We start from the raw sequence: 20,914 nt of genomic DNA on the forward strand, positions 1-20,914 counted from the left end.
ATATATATATATATATATATATATATATATATATATATATATATATATATATATATATATATATATATATATATATATATATATACCGTGTCATAGAAATATCTCTTAAAAGTTGTGCGTTTTTGTTTACCTTTTAATGTACCATAGCGAACATGTACCTTGAGCGAACAGCTATCGATTATAAGCTATAAAAAGTTTCTATCTCCGTTTCTATGGCTATGAGCATTCCAATAGCGGAGAACAGACGTAAGTCGATTTAGACTACGTCATTGATCAGGAATATATCTACTTTCTGGACGTTAGAAAGTGAAGAACAAATCTCTCAAGAATTATGTTCTTGTGCGCCACAACAAATATACCTCCTTTCATATTCGAAAAAAGAATACATTTCTTACAGAGGTGTAAGAAATAAAAGCGTTGTACTTCTGTATTTTTTAGTTAGTACACGCAGGTGAATCCAATCACTTGACTTGATTTTTCCGGTATGGCTCGAAATACCTCTTAATTAATTTATCGTGAAATCGCACGCAAAATTTTGTTCAAATTTTTAGTTTCCTTAATTTCTTACTTTCGTGTAAGCTAATGTTAGTTAGTTTGTTGATATTTGTGAACATAATAGTAGTCTTATTTTATTCTCATATTAATTTCTGATATTTTAGCATTATCCGCCTACCAAAAATATTTCAAAAAGAAGCGCAAAGCATCCTATGATTTGGCATTTCTATACGGCTTGGGTATAGTTTATTTTCACTTCAATGAATTTCGTTGGTAAGTATTTTCTACTTTTCAAAAGTAATTGTTTTAAAACTCCCTTATTACATATTTACACTGACATGTTTAGGTATTTAAGAAACTTAATTATTTTAAATGGACTTGTACATAGTTTGCAGCACAAAAAAATATTGTTTTCGTTGATTTTCAAAAATGTATTAAGAGAACATATACAGCATGTCAGTTGACCGATCTGCTAATTTTTAACTGAAATTCTAGGCAGATCTAGATTCAAATAATTAAATATTTAGTAGAATGAGGCCCGTAGATTACGTGCTTAAGACCAACCAAAAAGTATAGCTTGCAACCAAAAGACCTTTGTGTAAAGTTTGACTATAGTAATACAACTTCCTGCGATTATTTCTTAAAAAAATACAACTGATTTCAACTTTTTTTGATTGTAATATAACCTCCTGGGAATATCTCTTATAAATACAACTGATTTCCACTTACCTTAACATGTATGTATATGTATGTGTATAGATGTATTTAGGTGCGTTGGAAGAATTTTATAGAAAATCGAGCACACTAACGAGCACAAAGAATTTTATTAAAACTTTCAAAATATACGGCGAAATGTTGAAGTTGTTCAGTAAACATGGAAAATATATCGTAAGTAGCATGGCCAAAATTTTAAAAGAGTGTACTTGAACTCCCTAGCTCTGTGTAAAAAAAATATTAAATTGAAAATTATAACAGTAAAATGACGTTTCAGCAGTAAAGTGTAAATCATCATAAAACTTTTCCGAAAATGTAAACATACAGAATTTACAAGTTTCAAGCACACATACAAAATTTACAAGTTTACAAACATATAAAAATTTAAGATTTTTTGATTACTAGCACTTTGTGAAGAATGTAGTAAATGTGTATTTAAAATGTTGTAGCAGATGTACAATAATGAGCCATCTGGCAACATTGTTTGCAAAACTCTCCATAATTGACATCGTGTCTTTATATTACCTACACGCTGCTCTACGCTTTTAGTCACATATTGCCTTGAGACACTGCCGCCATAACTTTTATTATGTACTGCCTAAAGAATTATTTTTGTTTATATTTTTATAATACTAAATAATTGATAAGTGAAAGGACTTTATTAATGTTTACTTTTAAATGTAGTTTTGTGTTTTTTAAAGTTTGGAAATAATTTTGTGTGAAAAATTAAAACTGACAAAACGCGAAAAATTTTCCTGTTAAGGTACATACTTTATATTTTTATATTTTTGTGCGGACATCGACCTTGTGATTGGTATTTTCCACTTGAAACATAACAAAATATCCTGTTTATTCAACTTTCCTGATTGAAAATGTGTTATTTAAGAATATTTAATTAATACTAATTTTTATGTGATTAGTTGGGCTTAAAACACAATATTAAATATAAGAGATTCTAAAACATCAATAACTGTAGTACAATACAATTGTGCTGAAGCTACCCTATGTTTGCGTCCAACAATAAATGGGTTAAAGGAGGGTATGTCGCTGTTTGCTAGATTTTAATATGTTTACAAAAAAATACTCTTATGCTTTATGAAAAAATACAATTGTGCAGTTGCAAGCAACGTTTTCTATTAGGTTCTAATGGGCGTAGCCATAAAAAGGATTAATGGAATATAAAAGCGTTTGTTTTTAATAAAAGCCTACTCAAACTAACCTGTACGCACTTCGTAGTTTGATTGTAAAATATCTACTTTTATGTGCTTCAACCGTTATATGCCATTGATATATTCTTGTGCCTGCATGCCGCTTGTAAAGACTGAAGAATACGTTTAGACGTTTTTCTATTGATGGTATTTACTTCTTTTGCATTATTTAGGATAAGGGAGATGGGATTCGGTCCCGATCGAATTTAATTTTCTTACTTGTCTTTTTTTATTTTAGGTTTGTTAAGACAAATGTGGTCGGGTACAAAGATTCGGTGACAATCGAATATAATTTTTTTCTTCATATACACTTTTGCTGACACGGTCTCCACTTTTGGAATCACCCAGTCTTGGTGGCAAAATATCTATCTTTTAGTATTTGTTTGGGTTTCGGATATAGGAGACAGTCAAAGAATATGGCATCGGTTGACTGAGGTGATATTCCGCTAAGAAGTATTAAAAAATTTGGCAATCCTGAACATAATAATTCTTATGGTTTGGAGCACAATTTCTTAAATTTCATCTCCGCCGAAAATTTCATTGCTGCGCTAAACTAAATTTTTAATATAAAATCAAAAAACTGTTTTCTGAAACTCGCGCTGAATTTCGTCTTTTTTACTCGCTCGTTAATTGTCTTGTCTGCAAATATTCGCGTATGTTAGTGATAATCACTAGTCACAAAGTTTGTGAAATGGATATGTAAGAGGAGGCTCGTTCCCGAGCGCGTACATTTATTGCAAATCTTAAATTTGGAGGTATCCGCATTTTTAAACAGTAGTGTTAAAAGGCAAATATGTATTTGCCATACATATATTTGCATATGTTTTTTAAAAAATATTAGATTGATTTTTTAAGGAATTGCTTTAAAATCCTAACTATAATTTCAGGTCCATTAAAACTTTTCAGTTACTTCTATATTTGAATCCAAACTTTCCATGTGCAAACGAGGCCCATCTACGACTTGGATTTATGCAGAAAGTTTTGGGTGATTATAAGTCTGCAATTAAGCACTACCAGTTATCGTTAATTGATGAAGCTCCATGTACGTTAACAAAACAGAAAAGTAAGTATTGTATTTTAATTGAAAAGTTTATAGTTAGTGTATAGGTAGAATTTTGAAGCGCAAATAGTGATCCACTATTTAAAGCATGAAGTCAAAATTAAAACCGCTACTTTGCTTCAAATGAGAGCGCATCAGCTCATAGTTTTTAACGAAAGCTTTTAAGTGAAAAGTAATCCAAGGAAGTGGAAGCAAATGCCAAGGAGATGTAAATCTGCAAGAACAGAACGCAGACTCTTCATGTGTACAACATTTGGTACCTTATTAACATTAGATTTATTCAAGGCCGGCAATTTTGTTGTTGTGCAAATAAAGAGAGGAAGTTGAAATTTGTCACAAACATTCTTTGATCGATTAAAAATGAGCGTGATCTGCGCTTCTTGACACCCCCACAGTGCAGAAAAAATTAAGACAACTTCGGATAAGTTGCCAAGTTTATGATATTTTCGCCTACAGCTTCCGATAAGATGAAGATGTTTTCGAAACCCTGAGACCCAGAGGTTCGTCAGGGCCACTTTCATGATTAGTCCAAAAAAGGTTTCAACTGGTTTACTAGCTCTTCTTTTGTCTCAGGCGATGTCAACGAATATTTGAGTAGCAGATTTTTGGGTATATCTTTACAAGTTCGGAAGTTATAGACGAAATTATGACAATGCTGTCGTTTTTTGGAAGTTGTCTCAGTTTCTATGATAGTGTGGGCGTGTAGGTGAACAGATTTCAACCATTTTTTAGCCTTGTATTCTTAAATGTTCATGGAATGTTTTTGAGCGTCATCTAGAAAAAAAGAGTAGACGATATATATTTGCTACATTATATTAGTAAAAGCCAATACATAACGTTTGAAGATATTCTTCGCCGCAGCGAATTTTTAAAATCAACGCGTCAAAGTGCTGAGTACCGTAAATCTATTGCTAGTTGTAAGAAACTTTTGCCTTGAATTTGAATTTTCGTCATTTCCTTTTAAACATAAACGTATCTATTTTTTTCTAAGCTAATTTGGTTATCCATCTACACGTGAAAAACTAGGAAGTTTACCAAAAATAACAGAAGCTTTCCATCGAAATTTGAAGTAATTTGACATTGTTAAATACATTGACGGACATAAATGATGTAGGGTTCATTTTCATTGCGATGCAAAAGAACGCACATTCTAGAACATTTCGATATTGAAGGCAATTGTTTTCCATTTTATTTTGTACATTATTATTATTAATTTGTCAGAGAATTCATTCTAAGACGAAAGTCTTACAGCACTAGCGTCTAAGGCTGTAGTGTGTATTCAAATTCTATTTTTTATATAAACTATTACGATTGGAACCATTTTCTTGTGAACGTTGGATAATTTTTAAACAGCGGGCTAGGCGCTTTTTTTAATACATTTTGCAGGCTTTTTGATTTGCTGAATTTAACTTGACAAGAATAAAAAATAAATTTTCAAAATCACATAGGCTGTTCGCATCCAGATGTATTCGGTATACCAATTCTTCCACATGTTTTTATTATATGACAGATCCAAGACAACTCTTAAAAAATGGCAAAATTTCGTCATTCAGTTGAAAGATCTGCAAATATTTATTAAGATGGGCTGCCGATAGTTGAACTATGTATCTACTAGATTAGTAACTGAAATGTTAGAAAACTCACAGGAGCATATAAAAAAAAAGAAGACTATTCACAAGAAATCATAGGATAAACAATGCAGTTAAATAAATCAATTTGTTAACACTTGACTCGGCTCACAAAAGCTATTTAAGAACCAAGAACGAATAAGCACAGGACCGATTTGTCAAGACAAAAAAAAAAATAAATCCGCATGCGGTCTGAAGAAAATAACACTCTGATCGTACAATAGTTTGGAAGGCTATAAGGGAAAATCACTGTGTGCAATAAAGTCGCTCGTTCGCATTAACGTTGTAAGGACTAGAGCTTCCTATTTATTTTCTTCTTTTCTATATCAGCTTTCAATGCAAACGTACAAAACCTATGCTTGTACGTAAAGACGTGTCTCTGAGCTTCTTGCAAAGAAAGTAAAGTGAATACATATTTTGTAATTAAAAAGAACACCCCTATTTTAAAACTGAATTAAATATATATTAATAACCAGAAAATATTTTTGTTGCAATAATAAGTAATTTATTTAACTAAAAAATGAAATGCGCTGTGAATCAAAAAAAAGATTTCTCAGTTTATCTTACACTACGATCTTATCTTAAAAGACGATGCTAAAAAAAGATCTGCCGAAACACGATGCCAAAGTAGCTTTGGGGTCGAAATAACATCAGAATATTGCCTTACCAGGCTTACCTTTTGCAGAAAATCTTATACTATTATTATTATGTGAAGCGAATTTGATAGAATTATTTTTTATGTCAAATTATTGTTATGGCCTAATGTTTACCTCAAAATATTAAAAATTAGACTGCTTTCCGTATTAACAATTACCTAGTAAAAATGGCTTAAGGGACGATTTGAAAAGATTGACTCATCCCGTCCAAATTTCGCCCAACAATTTACCGTAAAATAGCATTACTTAGCGATTTTTTTCAAGGTATTCCGAAAATCGTTAGTGTTTGCATATAGCGACCATTTTAAATGAAGACGTAATATTGGGTAATAATCGAAAATATGATTTGATCCAGCCCATATTCCGTCCAAATATATGAAAAACAAAGACTTGTATATTCAACATAAAATTGTCTTTACGGCCATCAGACAGTCAAACTTACATTAAAAAAAAAAATAGTTTTCTGAATCGATCCGCATAATAAAACGTGGTTTTAAATGAAGCTGTTTTGAATATTACATACGTTTGCATAAACTGAATTTATCCTGCAGTATACTCTTATTGGGTGATTTAAAAAGAGGTCACTCTAATATATTTTTATCCTTAAATTATACAAAAATAATTGTATTGTCTCGGTATGAAAAGATCGTATTATGTCTTTTTACTTCTACTTTCGCATCCTAAAAATAGTCCGGATCAATTCATAAGCAGCAGATATCGGCTACTTTCCACTTCTATTTACAAATTATCACTTGTATCAAATATAAAATTTCTTTTTATTTGTTTTTCAGTACGGTTTCACATCGCCCATCTATATGAAGTCCAAAAAAAATATAAAGTTGCCAAAGAGGCATATGAACAATTACTTAAAGAAAGGGAGCTGACCTTGGAATTAAAATCAGTTATATACAGACAATTAGGTGATAAAATTGTTAAATAAATTTTCTCTGCATCTATCTTTAAAATCTTTAAAATATTCTTGCTTAGGATGGATGTATCATTGCGTTGAAATATTTGGAGAAAGAAAGCATCGTCAGTCTCATGCAATATTATACCTACAGAAGTCTATTGAAGCTAATACCAAATCTGGCCAGTCCTTATATTTATTGGGCCGGTGCTATGCTGGTATAAGTAAAGTTCATGATGCCTTTATTTCTTACAGAAATTCGGTAGAAAAAAGCGAAGGGAACGCAGACACATGGTGTTCAATTGGGTGGGTATTGAAAAGCAAACGATTTTTTACATAGAAAATAATGTCTACAATGACAATAGAGTTTTATATCAACAACAAAATCAGCCTACCGATGCTTTACAAGCTTACATTTGTGCTGTACAACTTGACAAAAATCATAGGGCTGCATGGACTAATTTGGGAATATTATATGAGACTTGTGGACAACCAAGGGATGCATTCGCTTGTTACTTAAACGCAATTAAAACTACGGGAAAGGTAAAAAAGTCTGCTTAAATTAAATTCGGTCTACGATTCGATTACTGTTCCCTTTTCCTTTCTTCTTTTTTTTTAGAAGCAACACCGCGAAAAACAAGATATAAATAAAGTGTTGCTTCAGCGTATAAAGTTTTTGGATACACAATTAACTCAGGCACCTATGCCGAGTATAACGTCTAGAAGAAGACAACTTTGTTCAATAGAAGAAGCTTGGAATCTGCCAATTTCATTAGAAATGAGCTCACGTCAACAACATTTGCATTCGTCAAATCCCCATCGCCAAATAGGAAAAACTTCTGTAAGTCTCTATATTTGAATAGATGTGCAATAATTTGTAGCAAAAAAAATTAAAAAATTAAATGGGATGAAATTTAACCATAATTAACTTAGTTATTCACTTTCTCTAAGGTCTTTTATTTGATACACACCGAAATTTTTAAGAAAAAATTTATCAATCGCCGTCCACCATAATTAATTTAGAATGAACATAACTTGTGGGATTCTGTTCCCCGAGTCCTTCTATTTGATGCCTATATCGCCGGTACTATTAGCACCAGCCACCACTATTAATCCGGACACGCTGTGGTGTCTACCACATTTATTAATAGAACTCACGTATTTTTAGGCAGGTAATACGCCGTCGTTTGAGAATTGTACAAAATAGTTTTAAACATTCTGTTTACTTCGCTTATGATTAATAAGCATAAAATTTGAAAAAAGTGACAGGAAGAAAATTTAATCGCTTGTAGTTTTGTGTAGGCATGTCCGATTTTTTCTATTTTGCTCATAAATGGTCGATTCTTTCGTAAAGTAAATGTAGCCTTTATACCCTTTATAATTTTGACCAGTGAGCAGAAACCCACAAATTTTTATCTGGAAAAATGGAGTTGCGTTCGGTTTAGGCTTCACTGCGGGCTTGTGATCTGACCAATTTGGCCCATTTTCAATGTGTGCAAAACCTTCTAATGTTTCTACTAAATTTAAAGTCGATATCTTTATTTTTGCGACAAGGAAAGTGTAAGCACCCCACACAGACGAACAGACACACCTTAATCAATTCAGAATTTCATGCTAATCAACAATATATATACTTTCTTTGGTGGGTATAATAAGTAGGGGGTCTATCTCAAAACTTTTTGGGTGGTGTAAACATCCGAACGAACTTAATACACCTTTATACCACAAGTGGTGTACGCTATAAAGAGACATTGTCTGAAGAGAGTAGATTCTTGATGAGCATGATCCTTTCTGAGGTACGCATCTGTCATTCAGTGTTGCAATTTGTTTAATTTAATGCACTACGAAAACTTTTGGATTGATAACACTTTTCACAGATAGGACAAACTTTAATGTAGCTTGAAAAATCAAAAAATGTTGAATGAGAAAGATTTGCAAGCTGAAACTCCTTTTATGTGTTTTTCTGTTTATCTGTAAATATACATTTTGCCTCATATGAACAAAAATGTAGAAAACTTTCCAAGAAAAAGCAAGTTTTCATGAAAATTGATTCAAAAATGAATCAGTAGTAGAGCCTTATTATTGCTTGGAGAAGTTTAATGCAAGATATTATGATAAGAAGTTTTGGACTATTAATGCAGGCTGAGGCTTTTAAAAGAAAGTTTCCTTGATAAGTAAAAGTATATTTATTTTAGCAGGGATGCTTTAAAATGGGAAATATTGCTGTTTATTTTCTATAATCCTTTCTTAATGTTAATGTTAAAAAAGTGTTAACTTTAGCTTTTAATTAATCTTAATTTTAAAGTCAAATAGCCTAAGTGCATCGCTATTTATTTGAATATGTATATATTTTGTTTTTTTAAAGGCTCAAGGTCCTCCACCGCCTTATCCAAATAGTACACCAGCAAAACGGTCGAAAGAGGGAAACCAAACGCAATTCCAAACTGGTAATCGTCCCACTCAACCGCCGCTTTTTTTGACACAACAACAAATGCAAATGCTACAGTACTTACAACAGAACCAAAACAATTTAAATTCGCAAGAGAGGATATTATTACAAGATTTAAGCAACCAGTATCAATTTATGCAGCAATATCAGCAAAATTGCTTTCAAGCAAGCAACCAAGAAAGTATTACAGGGAAAAACAGAGAAATTTCTGAACAATTCGAAAACGAAGTGAGAGTTATGTCTCCGCCCGCCTATCCATTAGTGGCTAAAAGCACGAATGATATTTCGGAAAATAAAACGGAACCTTCAAAAGAATCCTTTCCCGAACAAAGTGATTTAGGTGAGTTGTACAATTTTTTCGTTTCGTTCACATGAAACGTGTTTTTTTTTAAAATATCGATAATTTCAGCTTAAATAGTCAGCTTGTTAGTAATAAGCTCCACCGCCCGGCTTTAACAAATTTAATAAGTTTAAGTCCTTTCAGATATTACTATTAGATCATGAGAAAAGAGGAAATCTTAAGAATGTAAAATAACTTTCTATGAAGGAATTCAATGTGGTTTGAAAAATCTACCCCCTCTTATCTTCAATATTCTCTACACCACTTGTGGTGCAGGACATAATAAGTTTCGGCGGAAGTACATTACACCCAGAAGGATTTAAGCTAGGACCACCTCTTATATATTATATGGAAGAAAATTGCAATTTTCAAAAATTTTCGCTGTGTAATAGTATTTCGACATTCCAAATTGGTACGGCTGAAGTAATTTTTTGAATATACTCTCAAAAAACCGTTTCTACGAAAACTGAACCTTTATAGCGTAAAAAAGATCTAATTTTCAATATTTCATGACGAAAATTCGTTTATAATAATAAATTCACATAAAAATCAGCCTTACCAAATTTGGACCACGTATGTCCATTTCTTGGACATCATCGTATATAAGTATTCTTAGGAAGTGTAAATATTTACATGCCGAAAAGACGTAATTGTTAACGTTTTATGATGAAAATTTGTTCATGATAGTAATTTGACATAAATATTAACTGGACCAAATTTGCACTATATTGGTATATTTTTTGGACTCCATTGCACATAAGATATCTCATGAATAGATTTTTTAGAAAAAGAGTTCCTTTTTAATATTTTACGACGAAAATTGATCCGTGGAGCAATTTAGCACAAAAATCAACGGTAGGGAATTTGGATCACAGCTCCATTTTTTTAAAGCCTAATATATTTATTATGCCTTTACATGAAAATAAAGCGTGGTTTTTGGAGTATGAGTGTATAGCAACACTAAGCGAAGCGGTGTAACGTGATATATACCCGCCTATAATGTTCCTACTTTGTTATTCTTTCAAACTGCTTTCGACTGCCAATGTCGTTGCTATTTTTTATATGTTCAATAATTGATAATGTTTCTTTTGTATCTTATTTAAATGTAATTAAGCTGTTTGGCTTCATGTATGACGGCAAAGAAAAGTTCTTAGAACGCGCCTTTCTCTGCTCATGCTTAAATTCAATGCAACACGTAAGATCGCAAATATTCCCAGTCTCGTAAAGAATGTGAAAGGAAGATTTGCAAAATCCAGCACTCTTGATAGAGACTTCGTTTGTTTCGACTGTAATTTTATTTACAATTCTATTCTGGCTTTTGTTAATTTAGATCCAAAATATTGATTTTATCGCCTGGTTAGGAATGCCCTGTTACAAATTTAATCAAAGTAAACAAAAATCGTTGTAATTGTATGATTATTTTTTCTTGTTTTTCATTGAAAATGTTTTTCAGGTGTAAGCGATCAAGAACTCCAAGATATACTTTGCCAAAAAGATTTAACGTCAACGCTTACTGATGATATTTTAAAAACGTTTGATGGTGATAGTATAGATTTGAAGGATGCTGACAGTCGAGACTCTCTCTCAAATAAGCTATCAAGCGTGAAAGGCGCTTTTCTTTTGGATAATGATTTTATTAAAGAAGAGATATTAAAAAATGAAAGCCTTTATGAGTACTACTCAGACGAAGCCGCAAAAGAACACTCCATGTTTTCTATACGAATGGATTCGAAAGAAATTATGGCGGCGGTTAAAAATTTGCCACTAAATGAACCTCCTCCCCCGTGTTCAATTTTAAATATAAATGCTCCTGCTCCAGCGCCTCCAGATTGCCCGCCCCAACGTCTTACTAGAGAGCAATTGTTACCACCAACACCCTCCGTGCATCTTGAAAACAAGAAGCATGCCTTTAGTCCGCAACTGCAAGAATTTTGCTTAAAGCATCCTATCGCAGTAGTACGCGGTCTGGCTGGAGCTCTTAAATTAGATTTAGGCCTGTTTTCGACAAAAACCTTGGTTGAAGCAAATCCGGATCACAGTGTTGAAGTGCGAACACAAGTACACCAATCACCCGATGAGAATTGGGATACAATTCAGGCAAAACGGGTATGGGCTTGTATATCTCATAGATCACATACGACGATTGCAAAATATGCCCAGTACCAAGCGTCGAGTTTTCAAGAAAGTATTAAGGTATGCGTATCATTTGCATGCGTTTTTTTTTTTTTTTTTTACAAAAGTTATGTCAATTCAGTTTATCCAACATATAGTAGCATCTATATATTTGACTGAAATTTTGTTAATAGATTTGTCATTTTTCTTTTTACTTTACTCTTTCATAGGAGGAACGAGAAAAAGGTATTCAGATGTCGGATTCGGACTCAAAGGATTCGCTGAGCAATGCTTCGCTTAGCGGGAAAAGAAAAAAGAATAAAGGTGGCAATAAAATGTTACGGTGAGTATGGTTTAGGATGAATTCTTCACACAATCTCAAACAAATGCTTAAAACAGCCCGTCAGTTAAACATTCGTGATTGCTCTTATATTCTTCTTTTTATGGCTATCGGAAATGTTCATATCAATTTTTAAATCAGCACTTTTTATTGGTTGTATGTTATCTGCTTGTTGCGACCTATTTGTCAAAATGAAGCTATGACCTTCAAATTCGGCAGAAACGTTGGTATTAAAAATGGGTTAAATCGATTGAACGACACAGTAACACACCAACTGAAAATATCTATGTTTTTCAAAGGAGAAACAATGTTTTTTCGTCGTTTACTGCTCGTAAACTATGTCATAACTATGCGATAAAACTTTCACCATATATTTTACCGGCGATCAAAATTATAGTGGGTTAGTTTTATTTTTTTGCCAAGACCATTATAGAGCTCAGATGTAAGCTTCAAAATCCCCATAAAGTCTATATACATGCTTGACCCGTATCAAATGCGGAATCTACTTAAGTTATTACTCGGTTTATTTGTCCATCTGTCTATCTGCTCAACGTTGTAGTAACTTTGATAAACATTATCCAGTTCGCAAAAAGGAAATATCGTTTGTAAATTTGTAAAAAGATTTTAAAATTAATCAAAGCTGGTTGAAGAATACGCCTACAATGCAACGAAAACTGAGACCAACTCTCCGTATTTTTAGCTCGTTGCTTCAAAACTACATAGGACACTCAATGAAAATTTCAACTTTTATTCTATAAAAGTAGAAGACCACGCACGTCCAATGTTATAGTGTATGAAAACCAGTCTTTTATTTTAGGATAACGTCGATAGATATAAGAGGTACGGGCATAGCCGAATTATTTCATTATTTCTCGATATGTCAGCGAACGGGGCGTTTTGAAGAAGAAAATATTTTCCTTCGTTCAGCATCTTTCACATTGTATACAATCGAACTGGAACTATCTGTAAATTTATAGCAAGCACGTTTTGAATTTGTGCTGTGTTGCCGTCAAATACATTTTGAATTTCTTCACGGAATACTTTCGTGGGGCTCTAGAACAATCGTCGTTTTCAAGACTGACATTTTTTACACGAAATCTTTCGAGACACGCTTTTGCTATTTCATAGCTTCCGTCATTTCCATCCAAATAAGTAATTTCAGTCAGTTTAGTTTATTTCCCAATTTAAAACAGAGTAACTTGGAATATCATAGATGTGCACTTTTATCCACACTGGACAAAGCTAAAATTTATATCCTTCAAAAATCATTGTCAATGTTACGTGCACACAAAATGGCGGGAGAAATAAATATTTTCGGTTTATTGTGCAAAGCAACTAGTTTCATCACGGAAGAGCCTTGAAAAGCCGAGTTTTTATTAGTGTTCGCATTAATGCGAATGATTGTATGGTTTTCTATGTATACAAACAGAGGAAAAAGAAATTAAGTGCTTTCAAAAAAAAAAGTCAAATTTATGTCAAATTCGGTGTTTTTAAAGTTTTAGAATTATATTATATTATCCCAAGCATATCTATTAATTCTTCAATTTCTTACTTAATTAAATGTTATTCAAAATGTCCATTTGTAATAATATTCCTCTTATTGTTCCTTAAATCATACGTGGCTTATTTATCAATCTTATTATTGATCTTCTTGTCTCTCATACCATATATATTCTGCTTAATCTTGACCGAAGCTGTTGGTTTTTGTTCGGAGAATTTGGCAACCCTAAATTTTGACAGTGCAAGTTATATTCGTGTCCGTGACGTATGATTTCCGTTCTTCTTTAAAGAGCAGCTCATAGAACAAAGCGTGTTGCGACTAAAATTCATAAGAATTGAAGTAAACACGTTATGTACGAAGTAATTAAGTAACTAAGCTAATTCCACATGTTAATATGAATATGTTAACACAATGTCGGAAGAGCTTGGTTTGTATTGCAGTGTGTGCAAACGTTTCGCACGCTTACTTGGTGCTCCCTGCATTCCAGCATTTTTTGAAGACATATTACTCTTTTCCGAAGTTTTTACTACAGTGCTATCCAATGCATGGGATCTTTCTACCTCTCCGTTGAATGTGTTCTTGTTTGACTTCTTTTCACGTCGGTTAATACATTGTGCACAAAATTCTAAAAAAAAAAAATTTCTAAATTAGTGCTAATCCAATCAGTTTATCGAACAATAACAACAAACAAGGCTAATCGATTAAGGTGAATGTAATATCAGATATTAAGGCTTGCTGCAGCTATTTAACACTGCTATAGAGGAGGTTCTGTGCCACTGCGTTTTTCTTCTCAACATGTGATTAGTACCGTAATTAATTCGAACATCTGTAACAAGAAATAAATATTTCTTCGAGAAAATTACCGGGATATTCAAAAGACAGCTTTGAGTGTTTGCGACATGAAGTTATTTATGTAGCTATCAACCAATGTAGCGGAGCTAAATCCAATACAAGTTGAAATCTGAATGAAAATAAAAATAATTTCCGAGAATGTCTCTATTCATGGGCGCCTTGATGCATACGTTTGTGAAACATGGTATGCACAACGAAAAATCGGTTCTCTCTTTACTGGAACCATTTCGTTTATGGTTTTTCTAAGCCGTGGCCGAATTCTTTGGGATTTCATTTCTTGAAGGTTACACATTAAAAAGTAGTTGTAGAACAATAAAATATGAAACTACAAATCGAATTAGACGTTTACGTATGTCTAGTAGACATGGCTTAACAGCGCCAATTAGCTTTTAAAAATTTATAAAAACGTCTTCCTGCTTAGAAAGCAAACTCTTCTTTAATTGGTTATAGAAATAAGTATGCATTTTTTTAAGATTGTTTTGTGTAAATCTTTGCAGGTTTGGAACTAATGTCGACTTATCTGATGAACGGAAATGGCGCCCGCAATTGGCAGAGCTTCAAAAATTGCCAGCATTTGCTCGAGTTATATCTGCAGCCAATATGCTATCTCATGTAGGGCACGTTATTTTGGGCATGAACACCGTTCAGCTCTATATGAAAGTGCCCGGCAGCAGAACACCTGGTCATCAAGAAAATAATAATTTTTGCTCTATTAACATAAATATTGGCCCTGGAGATTGTGAATGGTTTGCAGTACCAGATGCTTATTGGGGTGGTATACAGAGCTTATGTGACAAAAACAGCATTAGCTACTTGCACGGTTCATGGTGGCCAGTTTTGGAGGATCTGTATAAGGAAAACATCCCTGTTTATAGATTCATTCAACGACCAGGCGATTTAGTATGGGTTAATGCTGGGTAATTCCAAAGTGAAATATATAATCCCTGATCGCGCTGGATTTGATCATATTTTACTAAATTGAAAAAAGGACACAGTAGTTCGAATAATTTTATTTATTTAACTACATATGAAAAGAATCCAGCTAGATGAGAACTTGCGTATGCACACTTTTATGATGAAGCAATTAATTGTAATAACTTTCGTTCTACTGCAATATGAATATTGAAGAAATCTTTCTCTGAAGAGTAACATATTTTTATTCAGTGATTTCAAACTCGTTACTTTTTTGACAATTAAGTGCAAATTGATCTCTGCATTCTTTCAGATGTGTTCATTGGGTGCAGTCAGTTGGTTGGTGTAATAATATTGCTTGGAACGTGGGTCCCTTAACTGCGCGGCAATATTCGCTGGCTATTGAACGTTACGAATGGAACAAACTGCAAAATTTCAAAAGCATTGTACCTATGATCCACCTCAGCTGGAATTTAGCCCGCAACATACGAGTAACGGATTCAAAGCTTTTCGAATTAATAAAGTAATTGCGATTATAATATTTCTAAAACAGGACATGAAGTATTGTTTTCATATCGTAATGGTGTTGCTACATTAATTTTTAATTTCATCGCTTCAGAAACTAATAATTTACATCAACATGATACCTTTAAATCAAGTTTGTTTCAACGGCATCTGTTTGTCTGCTTGAATGATAGTCTTGCATCCTGAAAAACTGGAACATGCAGCCTTGAGTCACTTCCGAGGATCAGATTTGAAGAAATGGCAAAACTGAATAAATATCGAGAGATTGAATAAAAATGAAAACAAGAAAATTGCTAAAAAGGGAACTAAAAATTATCTTCATTGAAAAAGTTGTGCCATTAATTATGGGCGTGTCAATGGATTGAGTAAAGAACTTTTGTACAAAATGTTTATGTAGCATTTAAAAATGGCAGTGTTTTCTTCGTTAAAAACGCCTCTCTTCACAATAAATTTGAATGTTTGATATACAAAAAACTCAGTGAAAAATTGATACAACTTTAATATTAATTGATTAAAACGCTCTCTGATGTCAACTGATAGTTTACTCTCTCTTTTCTTTTTTCATACAGAATGTGTCTGTTGCAAACATTAAAGAATGTCATGCACACCTTGGAATATGTGAAGTCAAAAAGCGTTGTAGTACGATTTCATGGACGTGGGAAAAATGAGGCTTCCCATTATTGCGGACAATGCGAGGTATCAAAATATTATTCATACAAATATATCTGCATGGTATTTTAGTCATTGCCTTAGAAGTTTTAGAAGAATTTGTTTTATCCTCCTTGAAAAGAGGCTTGCCTTCTACAATTATATAAGTGTACATGAATTCGATCCAGATATGATTTAAGGAGTTGTCATCCCTATCCGGCATTAAAAATTGATGCTTTTCACATATTTTCTTAGTTTACGACTGCAAACATTATTGGTTGCAAAAATTTAAGCCATTTTTTCACTTGAAACAGGCGTTTATTGACAAAAGTTGATGCAATGTATATTAATGGAAACATTTCGCATAATTTTCTACAACTTTTTCCAATATTTTGGGCAACGTGGCGATATAATGTCAAAAGAACTTAGTTTGGCGGCAATCCACCGCATGCCAGCAAAGCTATGATGCACTGACCTGAACAAGTGGTAATCAGGTGGCGTCATGCCTGGTGAGTACTTTGGGTGTGGCAAAATTTCTCAGTGTGTTCTGGGTTATTCTTTGCAACAAGTGGTCAAAAATGACATTTTCTCTTAATTCGCGTCGCCACTTTTAAATCGTTGAACCTAAAACAGGCGATTGTGGAGCAGTAACACCATAAGCTTCTGAACGTGTTAGGTGGTCTTCGGGAGCAGATTTTTTCAAATAAACGATAAAAGTAATGAATTTGGAAGAAGAAGAAGAATTTTGAGCGCTCCATAATTAGCTTCGTCGTGAGGTTGGCTAACCCAATAATATCAAATGGAAAACTGTTATTTTATGTAGAGAAAGGTCGAAATCATAAAAATTTAATCGTTATGTGCCCTGCTATTTCCCACATGTTTACCATTTTTACCTCTAAAAGTCGCTAGTGAAAATTTTTGAAAAGCTAATAGACGAGACTTATACAGACCCACATCTGTTATAATATCATTTATACAATACCTCCTCTGCGCCTAAAGCATCCATACATAGCAGAGGTGAAAGGTAGATGCACTTTCGAGTAGGATAAGGTTATATTGGCATTGACTTGTGAGTTCTGCTACTGAATATGCAGGGGAGGGTCATTACTCTTAACAGAAGGTACCAACCGAAACAAAATTTGAGATACATTTCTTTTCGCATGTTGGGAGTGAAACATTACAAAAGTTGTCACCTAAACTCTCCGATGGCTTAACTACACATCTCCTTGAAACGTGGTTATTTCTTTACAAACATGTACACAGGAATTAATTGAGGAATGGCATCATGATAATTCATAAATCATAATTTTGTCTAACATTTCTAAGAGGCAGGATGGCAGAAGCATTGGACGGCGGTGCAATGAAGGAGGTTTTATTTTTTGGGGTGTGAACAACCGCCGTGAGTTTCCGAAGATTGGAAATGGGACTATGAAAAACTTTTCTATTTGCTTAGATCCAGTAATTTACGTTCACTTAAACAGTGTTGTGATTACTTCATTTCATATGGGATATGATCTTAACATAGCGTTTTCTTTCTATTTTTGTGAAACGGCTCTCAAGTTCTAATGCGAATACAAATTTTCCTAGGAATGCATTGCGAGAAATAAGATGAGTAAAGTAACTGGAATGCTGTTGAAAGGGTGCTTAAGGCACGTTTCTTCGATATGATCAGATTTCTCGTGCACCTCGGTTAATGTCTCGTTTAGCGTACAGATGGCAGTAATATCATTCCAGTGTGGAGTCCACGATAGTAACCGATGATAGTTTTTGATTTCCTTAATTTCTTCAAAATTGAGCGTTAGCTTCTTTGTATGAGAACAGATTTATGTAACCACAATTTATTTTGCTAAGATGCCATAAGTCCATTTTAATTTTCTTTAGCTAGGTTAGCTTGTTGGTCTACTAAGAAAGGGACACACAGTCAACATGGTTTTTACTTGGAGGTATAATGACAGCAATGCGGGTAAGTTTAATCAAAATAGCAATATCACAATTTTCAGTGACCGCTAAAAGTTTTGCTATGTAAAGTCTCTTTGGCCAGTTTGGAGCAGTTAATTTAATCAGCTTTGCCAAGTAAAAACTGTTTGTTTTGGTAGAATATCAGAAGTGTTTCGGAGTTTTGTTGATGACTTGGAAGTGGTCGCTATTAGGAAGATCGTCACCAAATATGAGAAAGAAATGATGGCGAACGACAAGTTAAGTCGCTTTAAATGAATGAGTTGACTAATACGATACCATCGTTTCTTGCAGAACCACAAATTATGTTTCAGCTATTAGTCTTCAGTAATAATTAATGGTGAAGAAAGCATGGAGAACAAATTACAAAATTGTTACTGGAAAATAAGTTGAGAAAAAAGAATACAAAGCAAGAACGTATTAAATTTTTTTCTATTTCGGGAGCTAATGTCTGCATATTTGAGTTTAAATATATGCGTCTATGCGGGACGTTGTATTTAATGAGGATGAGTTTTGATCAACGCTTACAAAGTATCCGGTGTATGAAGTGGTTGAGGTTGGATTAGAAGAATGCGATGGTTTTCTTAAGGTAGTTCATTGAATTAGGAACACAACCTTTGAATGTTATATTGCAATGCTTTAGTGTTTAGTGAAAGTATCGCGATCGCAGATATCGTTAAAGTTCATGGTTGCCATATTTAGTTTAGATTCGTTCATCTTACCAATTGAAAAATCAAAGCCACTATTTTTGTATTTGTTTCGATGTTCGATCCAGATTATTTGGATGGAGAGTTACATTTTAAAATTGCTTGGCTTAATTGAATACAAGAAACCAACTGCGCCCACTCCATATTATAGAGTATGAGAATTTTGTTCTTTTACTTCTTTTGTCTTTTTTTGGAACAATTTGATCCCGACCGAATTTAATTTTCTTACTTGTTTAAATTGCAAATGGACTTAGTTTGGACATCATATTGCTTTCAGTTGTAATTATGACACATTTTTTGTACGAAGCAGAGCGTTAATTGCTGGCAATAACGGAAAGTCTGTAGTTTTTTAAGTTTTTTTAGGAGCAGGGTCTGGATTAAATAAAAAACCTAATAGCAGGAAAAAAATTGTTGCTAATATTAGGGCAGGAAAATTAATTACGGAGAACGATAGATAAATCGCAATCGTTCTAAAGATCTCTTCTTACAGTGGAAGCCATATACATTGAAAGACGAGCACAAGTAGCTACAGATTATTCATCATTTTGTGACGAATTTGAAAGAACTCTAACGTCACAATTAGAGTAAAGCTTCCTTATATGTTTGACGGATGATGAACTTTGTTTTTCTTTCTTTGTAGATTGAAGTTTTTGATGTACTTTTTATACGCGAGCAAGAGAAACGTCACGTAGTACATTGCATGCCATGTGCCCGAAAGCAAGCTCCAAACCTACAAGGATTTGTCTGTTTGGAGGAATATCGATTATCGGAACTATGTCAAATTTATGATGCTTTTACACTTCATAAGCCACAAACACTGCCACAAAGTTCTCCAACAAATCATTAAGATAATAGGAAAAGAAATCAATATATAGTAATCTATAAACGCCCCATTACCAACTCAAATAACTCTTAAGTAACTTTTGATGCCGATGTTTATAATCCTTTTGTAGTTATATTCTGTTAGTTCAGATTTTTTATAATTTATACTAGTTTAAGATATAAAGAGTGATTAAGTATATCATCAATCAAATTGTATATTTATATCATAATTATGATCGAAGACAAATATATTATTGAATGAACAATTATTGTATTGTGTTTTCCATCATTTTTGTCAACGCAGTTGGATTATGAAATTTCTGTGTTGTTATTATTACATAATTGCATCTTCTATCAACCGCTGTATCAAAATGGTGTTATTTAGGCAGTATTTTGTGCTCTTGTTGCGTGACTATTTATTTCGGCGAATTGCTTTATGAACCTTCATGTACTTCGTTGCGGATGTTAATAATTTCATATCATGCGGTCACTTGTTCTAATAGTCTTTTATTGGAAAATTCAAAAAAAGGGATGCATGATTGACATCCGGAGCATTTTACATCATTTAAGACAAACAATAAAAATAAATTATTTTGTTAAAACACCCTCCAAACATTTGGATACATCAATTAAAACAAGTTTATGTTTTTAGATCATTGACCATTGGGAAACCATGACATGATGATTCTCTTCAACGTATGAATACTGAGACAACTCAGAAGTGCCCGGAGAGTTCTTTTGAACCTAAGTGATGAATAATTAATGCCATCATGAATCGACGTATTTTGAAAGTTTGATTTGTATTAGCTCATTGCAATAGTGAGAAGACGGTTTTATGGAATGTTTGAGAGTTTTTCTTTTGTGAAAGATTTTTTATTTTGGCGGTTTTATTTATATTAAAGTTTTCTTGCAAAAACTACAATAATAATATTATAATTTATTAGGAAAATTGGAAGTGCTTCCTGCTCAACCGACTAAGAACTTCAATGTCCATTCTGTCATAAGCGTTCTGACAGCACAACACCCCGACTTTCACAGCCCATAAAGACATTATTCTTATCCAACAATTGCACTTTTAAAAT

General features: G+C 33.2%; 2 protein-coding genes across 7 annotated transcripts in view; one reads left to right on the forward strand and one right to left on the reverse strand.

The window, feature by feature from the left end:
• LOC119640391 (probable transcriptional regulatory protein CPn_0573/CP_0176/CPj0573/CpB0595) overlaps nt 1–1,707 on the reverse strand; it is a 16,898-nt gene extending 15,191 nt beyond the window's left edge. For 3 of the 4 annotated variants that reach the window (XM_038038380.1, XM_038038383.1, XM_038038379.1), the window contains exon 1: nt 1,225–1,707. The gene's annotated coding sequence lies outside the window, so the exon portion shown is untranslated. The remainder of the gene's footprint in view (nt 1–1,224) is intronic. The other variant, XM_038038382.1, reaches the window with a different exon arrangement.
• Nucleotides 1–20,051, forward strand: part of LOC119640390 (lysine-specific demethylase 6A) — a 20,994-nt gene extending 943 nt beyond the window's left edge. Inside the window, exons 3-15 of one of the 3 annotated variants that reach the window (XM_038038376.1) lie at nt 660–768; nt 3,305–3,480; nt 6,553–6,681; nt 6,749–6,974; nt 7,034–7,211; nt 7,288–7,509; nt 9,034–9,457; nt 10,911–11,650; nt 11,800–11,912; nt 14,760–15,179; nt 15,488–15,697; nt 16,269–16,395; nt 19,651–20,051. In XM_038038376.1, the coding sequence (XP_037894304.1) occupies nt 660–768; nt 3,305–3,480; nt 6,553–6,681; nt 6,749–6,974; nt 7,034–7,211; nt 7,288–7,509; nt 9,034–9,457; nt 10,911–11,650; nt 11,800–11,912; nt 14,760–15,179; nt 15,488–15,697; nt 16,269–16,395; nt 19,651–19,857 (3,281 nt within the window). In that variant the 3' untranslated portion in view covers nt 19,858–20,051. Of the gene's footprint in view, nt 1–659; nt 769–1,906; nt 1,973–2,140; nt 2,249–3,304; nt 3,481–6,552; nt 6,682–6,748; nt 6,975–7,033; nt 7,212–7,287; nt 7,510–9,033; nt 9,458–10,910; nt 11,651–11,799; nt 11,913–14,759; nt 15,180–15,487; nt 15,698–16,268; nt 16,396–19,650 lie in introns of those variants that run through there. The other 2 variants (XM_038038378.1, XM_038038377.1) reach the window with 2 other exon arrangements.
• Nucleotides 20,052–20,914: the final 863 nt, after the last annotated feature.

The sequence above is a fragment of the Glossina fuscipes genome, unplaced genomic scaffold (genome assembly GCF_014805625.2).
Source record: "Glossina fuscipes isolate IAEA_lab_2018 unplaced genomic scaffold, Yale_Gfus_2 121, whole genome shotgun sequence".
In the NCBI taxonomy this organism is placed as follows: domain Eukaryota; kingdom Metazoa; phylum Arthropoda; class Insecta; order Diptera; family Glossinidae; genus Glossina; species Glossina fuscipes.